General features: G+C 46.7%; 1 protein-coding gene across 2 annotated transcripts in view; it reads right to left on the bottom strand.

Annotated features, from left to right (window-relative positions):
* Positions 1–11700: 11700 nt before the first annotated feature.
* Positions 11701–14480, bottom strand: part of RAPGEF5 (Rap guanine nucleotide exchange factor 5) — a 241612-nt gene continuing 238832 nt past the window's right edge. For both annotated transcript variants that reach the window (XM_033192533.1, XM_033192532.1), the window contains exon 26: positions 11701–14345. In XM_033192533.1, the coding sequence (XP_033048424.1) occupies positions 14230–14345 (116 nt within the window). In that variant the 3' untranslated portion in view covers positions 11701–14229. The remainder of the gene's footprint in view (positions 14346–14480) is intronic.

Below are 14480 nucleotides of genomic sequence, written 5' to 3' on the forward strand. Positions count from 1 at the left end.
AGGCAAAAGGGTATTTTAATCCACAGTGGAAAACATGGGTTCCTCTAGCGCCACTGGCAGCTCCCTGCATCTTGACCCTGACCTTTTCAGCAGCATGTGGCCACACACTCTACCCAGGCCAAAGAACAAAAGGGCCCCAGGGCACACATTGGGGCCAAGAAAAGGAACCGAATGATGGAATGTTGCTGACTTTTCCGTCTGGATCTGCCTTCAAGACTCTTGCATGGGAAAAAAGGGTGGAGAAGGGGCGGAAACAAAGCTTAGTCTTTGTCTGATTCAGTCTTTGCACTCCCCCTGCCCCCTCCTCTGGCAGGCCATGGAGGCCACACCTGGCACACCTGGGCATGTTCAAGATGCTTATAAAGGGCTGGGGAAGCAGAGCTGCTCAGTCATTGTGAGAATCTGGGAAATTCTCAGTCCTCATGGGTTCTGTGAGCAGCCAAGGTGATCAGCCCTGGCAGGATGGTCAGGGTGGCAGTGAAGAGGCTTGATGGACAGGTGAGCAAAGGATGGGACTCTCGGCAGCCCTAATCAGTGAGTGTTGCTTCTGAGCACAGCTCGGCTAATGTCCCATGCTGTTCCGGAGCCTCAAGGAAGAATGGATTGATGGTGGTCCCAGGCTTCCTAGACCAAGTGAAGCTGGCACAGACCTCTGGCGTGGCTGACTCGGAGCCTGTTCTGGGAACGTGAACTTGGATTCGCCTTAGCAGTAAGTGCTCAGGAATGTGCTGGAATTGCTGCCAGTTCCTGGGACAGGCAGACCCCAGAACACTGGAAGAGATGTGAAGGGCCCTCCCTGTCACCCCCACCAGCTCCATGGGCTCCACACTCCATCGAGCAGGTCATCGGTTATCTCCACCCTCACGTGGCCTGGAAGCCCAGCAGGCAGAGTTTGCTCTGTGATGTGACAATGCTGCTGAGTCTCCTGTCACTCACCGCAGCACCTCTGGGTAGTGAACGGTATCTTTCCTGGGTCCATGACAGTTACCATAGCTCTTCCAGGACCACACAAGTACCCGCCTTGTTCTGGTTTTGTGATGAACATAAATGTAAAGAAGGCAGCCCGTGCTTGAGGGGACATTTAGTATATTGGGAGGTGGGGAGGAGGCCAACTAGTCCAGAGGCTCTGACTTGGTTGGAGAGGGCTAATGCCAGGGGTTAGGAGGGTGCTTGGTTGGGGGGAATCCCGTGTAGGCTACAGGGGCCAGTGCAGGTTTCCTGGAAGTGCCGAGACCTGGGGCATGAAGAAGAGTTACTTATGTGAGGAGGAGAGAGGAGATCCAGACCAGAAAGTCCACATCCACTACACCATAAGCTCCACCGGTTCCGGAACCACACTTCCTGGACTGGCTGTGGAATGTATCCCCGTGTTTAGCACAGCGCCTCCTAGTGCTCCCATGTCCTCGCTAGATACTTGGCTGTTGAACAAATAAGCTTAAAGACTTGGGGGTGAGTGCCTGAATGTTTTAGCTGGACTGGAGTGGAGCTTAGGAATGTGTCCCCTGGGGTGTGGGGCAGGGACAGGGAGCAGAAGCCGGAGGTGAGTCTGGGGAAGGACAGTGGCTGGGAAGTCGCTTTTGGGCACTTGTACTTTCTCCTGAGGGCCAGGGGTTGGGGTAGGGGGAGACTGGAGAACTGCTTCTCCATCCTTTCCTTGCCCTCACTTTCTTCATTTCCTTAGGAGCCAACAGACCTGTGCAAACCTCAGCTTTCGCCAGTTAGCTCCTTTTCCATCTTCTTGATTTCTGTATTTTTTAAAAAACAAGGCTGCATTATATCGTAGGAGAACAATAACCCACTGGGCCATGTCCTGGTAAGGCAAAGCTGCAAAGCCATGGCCTCATCACTGTAGGCACAAGCTTCCAACAGTGCCCCATTGTAGCATTTGATTGAACTCAGCCAGTCAAGAACATGCATTTCTGACTTAAATTCTGCACAGCATCACCATATCCCCAGCAGATGTCGCTAATGTCTCAGATTTTGGTCATGCCAGCAGCACGCATCTCAGTCAACAAATATTTATTAAGCAGCGAATGTGCATTGTGTGCCAGGCTGAGCACTTTGTAGATAAAAATTCCTGGGGCATGACCCAGGACATGAAGAAAAGTTACTTAAGTGAGGAGGAGAGAGGAGATCCAGATCAGTTTTTGATGACAGAAGAAGGTAACATAAAAAAATAATGGACTGTCTGAAAAGTTCTTTCCCATTGAGGTACAAGTTTGTTTCTGGCTATGCAATGTGAAATTGGAATTGAATGTCTGGGATCACCTCGAAGCTTGTTTCAAAGGCTTATTGCTACATGTCTTTTAGACAGATTTTATTTCAGCTTCGCTAATTGAATCTCTAATGACAGAAGTGTAATTCATATTTCTATATTTCTTCTGGGAAGGAAAGCCCGAATGAGAAGGCAGCACTAAACAAAACTGTGAAGTCAAAGTTGAAAGTATGGTGGCTAGAGAAAGAGTGTCGAGAGCCCCATGAGGTGGTTTCCCCCGGAGATGGCTTGTTCCCCAAGGGGGTGGTGTCTATTTGGTTGGACTTGAAGAGGTTCTATGTGTCGAAGTTGCTCCACATGGCTGTGCTGAGAATGCTTGGAGCTTGGACCTGGAGATTTGAAGCATCAATATTTAGCAAGTATTCATCCAGCACAACACAGCTCACAGAATGGCTGTGACTCTGGTGAAATCTCAGATGTGAATGATGTAGAAGCGCCCCTAAATCAAGCATACAAGTCAGACTTGGTGCAAAGAGACTATTGTTAGTTCCAATCCATGTCTATCTAATGGACATCTCAAACCAAATATGTCCTGAACTGAGTTCCTGCTATTCTCCTTCACACCTGCCATCTCCAAGGTCTTTTTCATTCCAATTAGTTGCGATTTCATGGTTTCAGTTGGTCAAACCAAAAATCTTGTGGTCAACTCTTAACTGTTCTCTTTCTCCATATCTAATTTATCAGCAAAGGATATCAGATGTATCTTCCTAAATATATCCAGAATTACTCTGTGTCATATCACCCCATGCCACCGCCTGGTGGAAGTCACCATTGTATTTGCTTGTATTATTGCAATAAGCTCACTGATTTCCCTGCTTCCACCTTTGCCCCTATTTGTTCTGAAATTCAGTAGCCAGAGTGGTCATGTCCTTCTCTGCTTAAAATCTTCCAGGGGTTCTCATCTGACTTAAGGTAAACATCAAGGCTGCACATGATCTGGCCCCAGTTATCTCTGACCTCCTCTGCTTCTCTTCCTTTCCTGACTGGCTCCAGCTGCATGGGTCCTCGTTGGTCCCTGAACTCCAAGGGGCACGCTCAACACCTTTGCGCTTGGTGTTCCCTCTGCCCAGAATGCTTTTCCCCCAGGGATTTCATGGGTGGGTCCCTCACTTCCTTCAGGTCTTCCCAGCAAAGCTACATGAGTTTCTCAGGGCTACTGTAACAAAATACCACAAGCTGGGTATTTGCTCAAACAACAGAAATGTATTGCTTCACAGTTTTGGAGGCTGGAAGTCTGAGATCAAGGTGCTGGCAGTGTCTGTTGCTTTTGAGGGCTGTGAAGGAAAGTCTGCTCCAGGTACTCCCCTCCATCCCCTGCCCCCAACATGAGTGGCCACCTTGATGGATGTTCTCCCTGCCTGTGTCTGTCTCCAAATTTCCCTGTTAGGAGAACACCAGTCACATTGGATTCAGGCCCACCCTAAAACCTCATTTTCAGTTGATTACCTCTGTGAAGACCCTATCTCAAAAAAGGTAATATTCTGAGATATTAGAGATTAGGATTTTAAATATTAAATTCTAGGGGGGACACAGTTCAACTCATAACAAAGACCTTCCCTGGTTACCCTACTTAAAATCCCACCTAGTTAGGGAGCCTGGCACTCCCTAACTCCCTTCCCTGCCTTAGCTTTTTTTCTCTTGAGAACCTTATTACCATCTAATGTGCTGCTACGTGTTACCTACCTGTTTTGTTTATGGCCTATCTTTCTTTTCCCTTGGATCAAAGCTCCATGAAGAAGAGGTCTTTGCTGGGTGTGGTGGCTCACGCTTGTAATCCCAGCACTTTGGGAGGCCAAGGAGGGCAGATTATGAGGTCAGGAGTTTGAGACCAGTCTGGCCAAGAGACCAGTCTGGCCCATATGGTGAAACCCTGTCTCTACTAAAAATACAAAAATTAGCTGGGTGTGGTGGAAGGCACCTGTAGTCCCAGCTACTCCGGGGGGGCGAGGCAGGAGAATTGCTTGAACCCAGGAGGTGGAGGTTGCAGTGAGCCGAGATCACACCATTGGACTCCAGCCTGAGTGACAGAGTGAGACTCCGACTTAAACAAAACAAAATAAAAAAGGGCGTCTTTGTTCATAGTTGTTTTTCCATCACCTAGAATAGTATCTGGCACACAGTAGATGATCAGTACATAGGATAGAAGATGGAGCTGATGAGGGCCGCTGTAGACTAATGTTAATGAGCTAATATTACCAGGTAGAGAGATGGGGGAGGGGAGGTCAGCTATTGGTTGATTTAAGGAAGAAAAACACCATGCAAGTATAACATGGAGCCCGGGGTGAATCATCCCTTTTTTGGCCTCTCCTGCTTTTTACAAAGGGGACTTCATCTCAACCAGGCCTCAGAGTGCAGGCTCTCCCCTTTAGCTTGCAGACTGAGTTCTAAATGAAACCAGAGATTTCTCCCAAGCACAGAGCATGCCACAGAGCACAGTGAACAGCCTGCTCTTCTCAGGCCCTTGTCTGAAATGATGATGCTTCCATGTGGCAAATCAGCAGCCCAAGGTTTGGAAGGGGAGCTGCTGTTCAGGGATTCCTGGCCTGGAGTCCCTACACAGGGACAACAGGGAAAGGAATGGGGTGGTGTCTAGCAAGAGCGCTTTGCCCAGTCCTCAGAGAAGTTGTGGCCCAAGGTCTAATCAGCATTTTTGCTTCTTGTGTTAGCAATGTTAATAATAGCATGAATACTAACAGGAGTATTATCCCAACTTGGCAAGCTACAGGAAGATACTTTTATTCAGGTAAATCAGCCAATACTTAGGGAGCCATTGCTTTGTCCTGGCATCGTGCAAGGCATGAGGGGATTCTAAAAGGAAATCTCTCATATTCCTATTTCACTTTAGCATGAACAAAGAACTCGCACATGCATTGGCCATTTCATTCTCACAACTGCCCTGTGATAGAGATGTTCTATTACCTTGTTTGACAAGAAGGGGAATGAGGATAAGAGAAGTCAAATGACTTACCCACAGCCATGTATATTCAATGATTGAGGAAAAATGTGGGTACACATCTTCTGGCATGCATCGTGTATTAATAATAACAACAAGCCGGGCATGGTGGCTTACACCTGCAATCCTAGCACTTTAGGAGGCTGAGACTGGAGGATCACTTGAGCACAGGAGTTTGAGACCATCCGGAGCAACATAGCGAGACCTCATCTCTAAAAAAAAAAAAAATATATATATATATATATACACACACACACACACACACATACACATACACACACACACACATATACACGCATACATACATATAAGCCCAGTGTGGTGGCGCTCACCTGTAGTGCTAGCTACTCAGGAGGCTGAAGTGAGAAGATCCCTTGTGTCCACGAGTTCAAGGCTGCAGTAAGCTAAGATCATGCTGCTGAACTCCACTCTGGGTGACAGAGTGAGACCTTGTCTTTAAACACACACACACACACACACACACGCAAAGTATCATTAATTGGATGTGAACTATGTACCAGGCACTGTATTTAGCACTTTATATGCACTTTTGCATTTTACTTTTCACACAATTTTATGAGGTAGGGAACACTTTATGAGATGCAGAAATAGCAGTCAAGAGCAAGGTAGAAACTTTTGCCAGTTCTCCCAGCTCTTGATAATGGAAGGTGGTTCCTGAAAGAGTAGCAGGTGCAATCAGCTGCAGGAATTCAGATAAGAGATGGGGGCAGGGGCTCGGTGTCAGATGGGTCATCCAGAAGGGCTTTGGAGTACACCAATCCTTATTTGGTAGGTAGCGAAGGAGTTCTGGGCACACTGTGTTGAGTGGGCAGAGAAGGGACAGGCCAGACCTGAGTGCTGGGGCCCAGCAGGGAGGCTGGGAGATGAGCAGGATGGGGCTGGAGAGTGGGAGGCCAGGAGTACAGTGAGGAGCCAGGCAGACCCAGTCCCTGCCATTTGGGAGGCAGTAGCCAGCTTGGCACTTGGCAGCGTGCCCTGATGCATTGATTCCAGGGACTTTTCTGTTTATTGCAGGCATTCATCCCTGGTGGGACTGTGGAGTCAGCAGTGGGCACAGGACAGGGAAGGGGTGAGGTGTTCCTTTCCGGCATCCTCCCACGGCCTTTTCCCTTCCAGCTTCTGAGGCCTAGCCCAGGTCAATTGGATACAAAGGAGCATGAACAGTTCTTACTTCCTACATTAGTCAAGTCACTTAAAGAAAAAAAAAAAAAAACCCAAAAGACTAATTAGTTCTGGCAACTACAGGTCTGCACCAGCTTTCCTAAACGCCATGAGCTGAAAGGGTCTTAAAAGTCTCCTGACACAGCTCTCATCTGATCACTGGATTGCCCTTGCAACCATCTCCGCTGGTTGATTTCGGGTCTGTTTGCACATCTCTGATGGGGAAGAGCTCATTGTCCTGAAGGCAATTCTGGTGGCCTGGGCTCCTCTAGTTAGGGCCAAGACACACACACACACACACACACTCTCTCTCTCTATCTCTCTCTCTCTTACACAAAGGTATATATGCATCCTTCTCAGTCTGGCTTCAAGATTTCCCACCTTGAAAGGGACTTGAGAGTTGAGACACCACAGCCCTGTTGTTGCTGTGGAACTTGGGAAGGGCAGGGTGCGGTGGCTCACAACTGTAATCCCAGCACTTTGGGAGGCTGAGGCAGCAGGATTGCTTGAGCCCAGGAGTTTGTGACCAGCCTGGGCAACATGGCAAGACCCCATCTCTAAAAAAAATACAAAAATTAGCCAGGCATGGTGGTACACACCTGTCATCCCAGCTACTTAGGGGGCTGAGGTGGGAAAATCACCTGAGTCTGGGAAGGTTGAGGCTGCAGTGAGCCATGAGTTGTGATCATGTCACTGCACTCCAGCCTAAGTGACAGAGTGAGACCCTGTCTCAAAAAAAAAAAAAAAATAGAACTTGGGCAGCTCTTGCCGCTGCCTCAAGGCTTCCAGGTGGGCTAATTGCTTTAACTGCTTTTGAGACTCAACGTCTTTGCCATTTGTTGTTGTTGTTTTGTTTTTTGGTCGGGACTGCAAGAACAAGGTGACCAGTAGAGGGATTTTCTCAGGAAGTGATGATTTTCACTCAAGTTGGGAACGTTCACACAACTTGGGAACTTCCAGATGTCTGTGAGTAAGAGGGGCCTTCCAGAGACGAGGGTGCTATCACTTCCCATGGTGGCATTTCAGGTATGCCAGCCTCTGAGGCTGGGACTGCTGTTCAGGGAGAGGGAGAGGAAAAGTCCAACCAGGAGAGCTTGGTGTTTCTACCCACCCATTTCCAGGTTGGAAACCTGGAAATATGAGAACCACCCAGAGATAACGGGGTGCTTGTTCATTTAGGGGAAAATTTCCCCACAAGAGGGGAGCTGGTTCTTTTAGGGGAAAATTTCCAGGTCGGTTGAGATCTTCTACACGGTGTGGCTGTAGCAGAAAATAATGGTGACATGATATGGCTAGATAGGGGGTGGGGGTTTGGTTTACCCTGGCGCACAAGTGCCATGTGAGGAGAATTTGGAAGTTCCTTAACTCCAGGCTGGAGGGAGAGCAGTGGACTCAGAAGGTGGCTACAGAGTTTACTATGGGACTGCCGTGGTGAGCAGTGACGTGATCTTGTGGCAGAAATGCCCATGAAGCTATAACCATAGGCTACTGTCTGAATTCCCAACACTTGGAAGACCCCCATCCCTAGGATAAGGATGCATGATTAGAAGCCACAGTAGGGCCCAAACACAGGCTGAATTTCTCCTGGGCAAGAGAAACAAAATAAAGAAATGAGACTGGACCAGCTCTGAGTCTGGCTGGATCAGGGATCTGAGCGCATTCCCCAGGAACCCTGCACTAGCTCAGTCCTCAGGACGCCACTTTCTGTCTAGTAAGTCGGCCCTGCTCCTTAGGTGCTGAGAAGGGGAACTGCTATGGCTGTTTAGGCAAGAGAAATTCCTGCTGCCCTCTGTAACAGGAGTACTTCAGTAAAGAACATCAGCAAGCCCAAAGCTTTAGGAATCTCATTTGTTGAAAGTAGTGACTGAAGAGCAAAGGCTCATGGGGTATTCAGAAGATGCAGACAAAAAACCTCATATGCAGCCTCATGCCTTGAGTAGGATTCTGTTGCTAGTGCACCAGGGCCAGGACCAGAAGTTTCATTTTGAGTTTTGCTAATTCATTTTGAGTTTTACTAACAAGACCAGGCTTCTGAGTTCATGGGAGCCCTGTGCATCTTCCCAGTACCAGCTATCCCACTTGAAATTGAAGAAAATCTCATCACGTCCTTAGCAATGGGCATTTCCCTTTCTTTCCTATTCCCTTCCGAAGCTGGAGCCTAGGGCTTCCAGCTCTCCCTTCATCTCCTGCATTCTCCAGGTTCCAGGAGGGCCCCGTGGGGTCAGCCCCTACAGATGAAGTGATTTAGGGATCAGGACTTCTCTCTGCTTCCAGTGGCTGCCTTAGAGACAATGCCCTTGTGTTTTCTCTTCCCATTTCCCTTGTTTCACAGAAGTGCCACTTCCTGGTGATTAAAAACCCAAGAAAATTGTCTTCAAGTCGTCTTTCCCCATTTCTCATAAAAAGGCAAGCCCTTTGCATGGAGGTGTGACAACAGGTGGCTTCATCCACGAGGTACTGTGCTGAGCCAATACTGCCACCCACAAGTGGACGGAGGGAAAGGGCAATTTGAAAAGACTGTTCTGAGAGACTGTATTAGTCAGCTGAGGCTACATTCCATTGAGTTAAGAAACCACTCCCAGATCTCAGAGACTTCTAGTGTGATGTTTGATTTCTCACTCAAGTTATATGTCGTTCACAAGCCAGGGCTCTGCTCCGTGTTTCCTGTGATCCAGCACCCAGGCTGATGGGGTGCCTTCATCTGGAGCAGTGCAGGTCTCACAGCACAGCAGACATGGCAGGTGCAGGCTACCTCATAAAGCTTCCACAGACATGTCTCCCCATTTTTCATTGGACAGAGCGAGATACTGGGCTACTCCTGGGTTCAACAAGATGAGATTTATAATCCTCCTGCAAGGGGGGAGATGGACACATGCCAAAGGCCAAACTTGACCTCGATGGGCAAGATGTACACATTTCCTGTTTATGCAGAGAGAAGATGTTGAATACTCATACAGTCTGCGCTAGTGTATATACCGCCTGGCATCCCACTGCCCCAGGGCATCCTTATTACCCCTGTGTTGCTCCATCCACTCATGGCTTTTCCGCTGTCAGGACCTCTATCCTGGGCCCCGGGTATCATCACTGGGCTGGGAGCTGCACTAAGTATCTGGGCTGGTGAGGGACAGTTCCTGGTCCTGCTCAAGTGGGGTGAGGCAATGACAATGGTTGCCGGATTCCCCAAATTTCAGACTCTGAGAACACTGAGGCAATTTCCAAAATAGGGTGTTTAGGTTCTGCAATAACCCAATGGCAGGATAAGTGATTTAGGCTTCCACAGGCTGCCTGAGAACCTCTTCACCTACTTGTAGCTCTTTCAGTCAGCAAATGACTTCTGAGTTCCAACTCCCTGAGCATCACATGCTGCCAGAACAGAGCTATTTAATCCACACACATCACAGAGAAAGCAAAAACTCAGAGGCATGAATAGTGTCTTTAACATAGTCTCATATTTGGAAAAGCAGTTTAAAAAAAAAATTGAAAATACAAGATAAGGTAAGGGTTACTTATATAAGTTTTAACCTTATATTGCTTGGCCATTTTTACATATAAATTATTGCTTACTAGCTTCGATAAATACACAGCACAGTCATATATATATAATATATATACACAGAGGCAGAAAGCATGGAATATGGGAAAGAAAACACTGTTAATGGCAATTCTGGTAACTCAACAAATGTTTCATATTTACCAGTTCTTTAAATGGTGGAAAACTACCAAGTGTAGTCCCTGAGAAGTTAGGTAGACACCCTGATGGCGGGTTCTCTATCTTCTAATTGTTAATGCAAGCTGACAGTATCACAGCAGCCCTAATTAATGATACATTAAAAGGCAAGATTTCTTGCTTCAGGTCACCGATTTCATCCCAGTATTTAATAACAGTGTAATATGAATACAATAAATAGACTATGCAAATAAATATTACTCTGCTAAAAAATGTTTAGTATATACAGCTTTGCTTTATACAGTAATACATTTTCATCTAACTTTTTGGCAATTTTTAAAAACTTCCCCCCCACCCCCACCAGTTTTAAGCAAAACTGGCCCACTCGCTAAGAAGCAGGCTGAAATTTTAAGGACATGTTTTTGAAACATTTAAAAGAAATCCTGTGTTGGACCACTGCAGAAGACCTGATCATCCCCATTTTAATGTTTTTGCCCAGTTTCTGAGAAGACTGGATTGGCTGTGCCATTTAGGAACATTCAGTTCTGGATCTGCGGTGTCTGTGCTGGCTAGAACAGACTTGCAGGGCTGGGATATGGGTAGCAGTGAAAGCCCAGCTCCAGGGATAAGAAGTCATCACTGGTACCCTCTCTTTCATGCCACAATTTCTCCTCCACTCAGAGGCGAGTATATATACATGCAGCATCCCCTCCCTGTGGACTAGGCAGTGTGAGCATTCACCTTATCCACATGCTTCTAAATTCGGTGTATGTTCCACACTACCTGTTTGTGGTTCTTGGTCTAGGGAAATGAATTTATTCTAAACATAGCTAAGGAAACTAGAAAAAAGTGAATGCAGGTCATGTGTATCACTACAATCATTTGGCAGTTATACAGATGACAAAGAGCAAATTCAAAACACCACACTCTAGGGAACACCTGCAAATGTGTATGTAAAAAAAATTTTTTTAATGGCAAGGCTGTGATTTTGCCTACGGAGTCCTGCATTCTGCCGTCTTGTGCTAACTTCTAAGCAGGGCTAGTTTGCTGGAATGCTGACGAATCCAAAGACCCACAGGACTGTCTGAGAGTTGTGCTGTAACAAAAAGAGCCCACTTAGAAGTGTGCCTGCACCACCTGGTGCCGAAGGTGGCAGATACAGATTTGCAGAGTGAGCGAAGATTTTATGCAATAATAAAACTCCAAACGAGAGCAGGCAAAGAGCTTAGCCATCTTCTAGACCACACTTCTAGCCAGAACAAAACCTATTCTGAAGAGGCCTGGGTGAATATCCAGAGAGGGAGCGTGGCCCATCCTATTAACAAGGAGTGCTCAAGCCCTACCACTGTCCACCAGTGAACAACTCAGATTCCTTAGAAAAAGCTTTCTGTTGAGTAAAATCTGGTTCTCACAATTTGGGTTTGAATTCTTTTTTTTTTTTTTTTTTAGATGGAGTCTGGCTCTGTCTCCCAGACTGGAGTGCAGTGGCCAGATCTCAGCTCGCTGCAAGCTCCACCTCCCGGGTTTACGCTATTCTCCTGCCTCAGCCTCCCGAGTGGCTAGGACTACAGGCGCCCTCCACCTCGCCCGGCTAGTTTTTTTTTTTTGTATTTTTTAGTAGAGACGGGGTTTCACCGTGTTCGCCAGGATGGTCTCGATCTCCTGACCTCGTGATCCGCCTGTCTTGGCCTCCCAAAGTGCTGGGATTACAGGCTTGAGCCACCGCGCCCGGCCTGGGTTTGAATTCTTTAATTCCAGATCTAAGATTCTGCAAAGCTTTGAGCTGCCGCCTGGCAAACCTCTAGAGACAGTTGTTAAACTTCAGAAAGATGTAGAGATTTTGGACATTCAGAAGGATGGAAAAGCAAATCTCGACTGCACAAAATCCTCCCTTCCCTCTGCTACCCCTAGGACCACTTAACCACGGCTGGAGGAAGAGGTGAACAAGCATCATTTTCTCCCCAGTTTCCACCCATGTCATGTGAGAGACTCTGAAGTCACTGTACAAAGTGCATTTAAACACAACATTTGTGTAGCTTCATCTGGCTCGGTGTGCATATCTAACTTGGGGTCTAAGCAGCACGCAATATGCTGAAATAGTTCTCCATGGAAAATTAGTCCCCTAAAGGTAATGTCCTACTAGGAGCAATGTAGTTCTAATGTAAATAAAAATCTGAACTGTGAAACACAGAAACAATGTCAGGATGGCCTTATATGATTACACTGGCCAAACCTTAGTCCAGGGCATAGGAAAAAGGTGAGAACACGTGCTTGTGCTGTAAGCCCATGCTATCGTTAGTAACTGCGTGAGGAGGGCTTTGGAGGGTTTGCTGAGCCCAGCTGTGAGGGAAGTCTGCTGTCCGGTTCTCTGGCTCTGGTGTCCTCCCGTGGGCCACATTCCATGACCAGCAGCATGCAGCATTTCTCTGAATGGACCAGCTCTGGAGGATGCCCTTCTATAAAACCCCGTAAATGTTCAGGACTGAAGTTTTACATGCTGGGCCGAACTAAGTCTCTCTCAAAGTCCTCTCAAACCTTCTCTCCACATGGTTCCTTCCAGCAGTATCTCAAGCTCAGTGTGGTTCCTGAGCCCAGGAAACAGCACTGCTATAAAGATGTCAAAAAGCATTGGACATGCCTCATTAATGAGGATGAATGAGGTGTTGATGAGACAAAAAGGAAACAGGTCTGTGTGGGCATGAAAGAGATGAACAGGCAGGAAGAGTGAGAAGTGCACCAAGACTCCTGCATTTGGAAAATGAATGGACCAGGCCCTTGCATTTTAGCAAGGTGACAAGTATCTAGCGGGCAGGGGTAGATTTCATTATTTTGATCCATAGGCTGTTTTGTTCATGTGAAGGTTGAAAGAAATCCTCTACCCAGTCCTTGAAAATATCAAGACGTCTTATTTGCTAAAGGAGCCTCAATTGGTAAAAATGGGAATAAAAAAAGATTTCAGAAGACTCAGATTTTGAAAAAAAAAAAAGGCAAATTATAGGAAGGCTCCCTGCTTTGGCTGGTAGGTGGACTATAGGACTTCTAAGTCACCAACATCAATCAGACACTTGGCTATTTCAGGGCATTTTTCATTTGCCAAAACACTGGTAATTACCGCTATCTTACTACCTAGAGAATGCTAAGTGCTTCATTCATTAAATGTCACTTAACCTCCCTGCGCTGGCTGCTGTCGTTCCATAGTGTGGGCAAGGAGCCTGTATGAGGTATGCAAAATGCATCATCAGGCACAAGAATGCAGACTTCTGTGACTCTGTCACCTCAGTAAGCAGTTAGTGAGTGTCTACAATGTGTCAGGCACTGTGCTTTTTCAAAATCATATTATGTCCAATAAAAGATAAGAGCCTGCTTACAAGTGTGAAGAAAATCCCCAGGAATTAAACAATGAGTCAATTTCTTGAAGATTACTATTTTTCCTTACTGGCAAAGCAACTTCATCTACCTTGCCTATAGCTGCAAATCAGTTGTACAGAAACTAATTTCACTTGCAAGCATGTGTCAATAGTTGATTGTGGTGCAAAGTGATGCACACCTTGACATTGTTCATCTGCCCAGCAGAGCATGAATGCTAGCTACAGTCCTCACTAACTCCCTAGACACAAGTGGCTTTTGGTGATGTCACAGGTGGTTATCAACAGAAACCTCTCCTCCCTGGAGGTCTAGAGATGCTGTCTCTGTCATCAGGTGTTCAAAAGAATGACTTCTTTGACAGCTTATGGACAGTAATCTAAAACTAGGCAAAGTAAAAACTCCTTCCTGTTCCATGCATGCTCTTAATGAAATATTTGGTCATTGCACGTCAAGACGTCGTTGTCTTGTCTTGATGCTGGCACATCTCATATTGAAAACTGGACTGGATCAACAAGGTGATCATAAGAAACCAGCCTTCTCCATCTCAAGAATGCTTCCGACTCTCCTTCTGCCTTCTTGTCTCGAGAGTAGCATGGAGAGGCCTCTCCCCTTCTCTGGTGGCTGACATCACTTCCTGAACACGCTTTGGCTGGCTTTCCTGTGAAAGTCTTGGGTTATACTGATAAAACTCAGCAACTTCTTTTCTCACAGGAAAGCAACGTGCTTGGTATAGACATTCCCGTAGCTCAAAGTGCTGCAGACACAGGGGAGGTGAGGCAGTGGGGCTCACACCCGAGGCTCGATCCTGTGTGAGAGCTCAAACAGGGCCTGCTGGCTGTCAATGACATATAGGTGATTAACATAGGACTTTAACTCTTGATGCTCTTTTGGACACAGGTCACCTGTTGTTTAGATGGGGGAAAAAAAAAAAAGACAATCTCAGGAGAGCAGTAATGCTATATCTACATACCAACAAAACCCCACACTAAGGCTGAATAAATGTACCAGGTGGGTTCTCATTAGTTAGAATCCCATAA

This window comes from Trachypithecus francoisi, unplaced genomic scaffold (assembly GCF_009764315.1).
Source record: "Trachypithecus francoisi isolate TF-2019V2 unplaced genomic scaffold, Tfra_2.0 Lachesis_group4, whole genome shotgun sequence".
NCBI lineage: Eukaryota > Metazoa > Chordata > Mammalia > Primates > Cercopithecidae > Trachypithecus > Trachypithecus francoisi.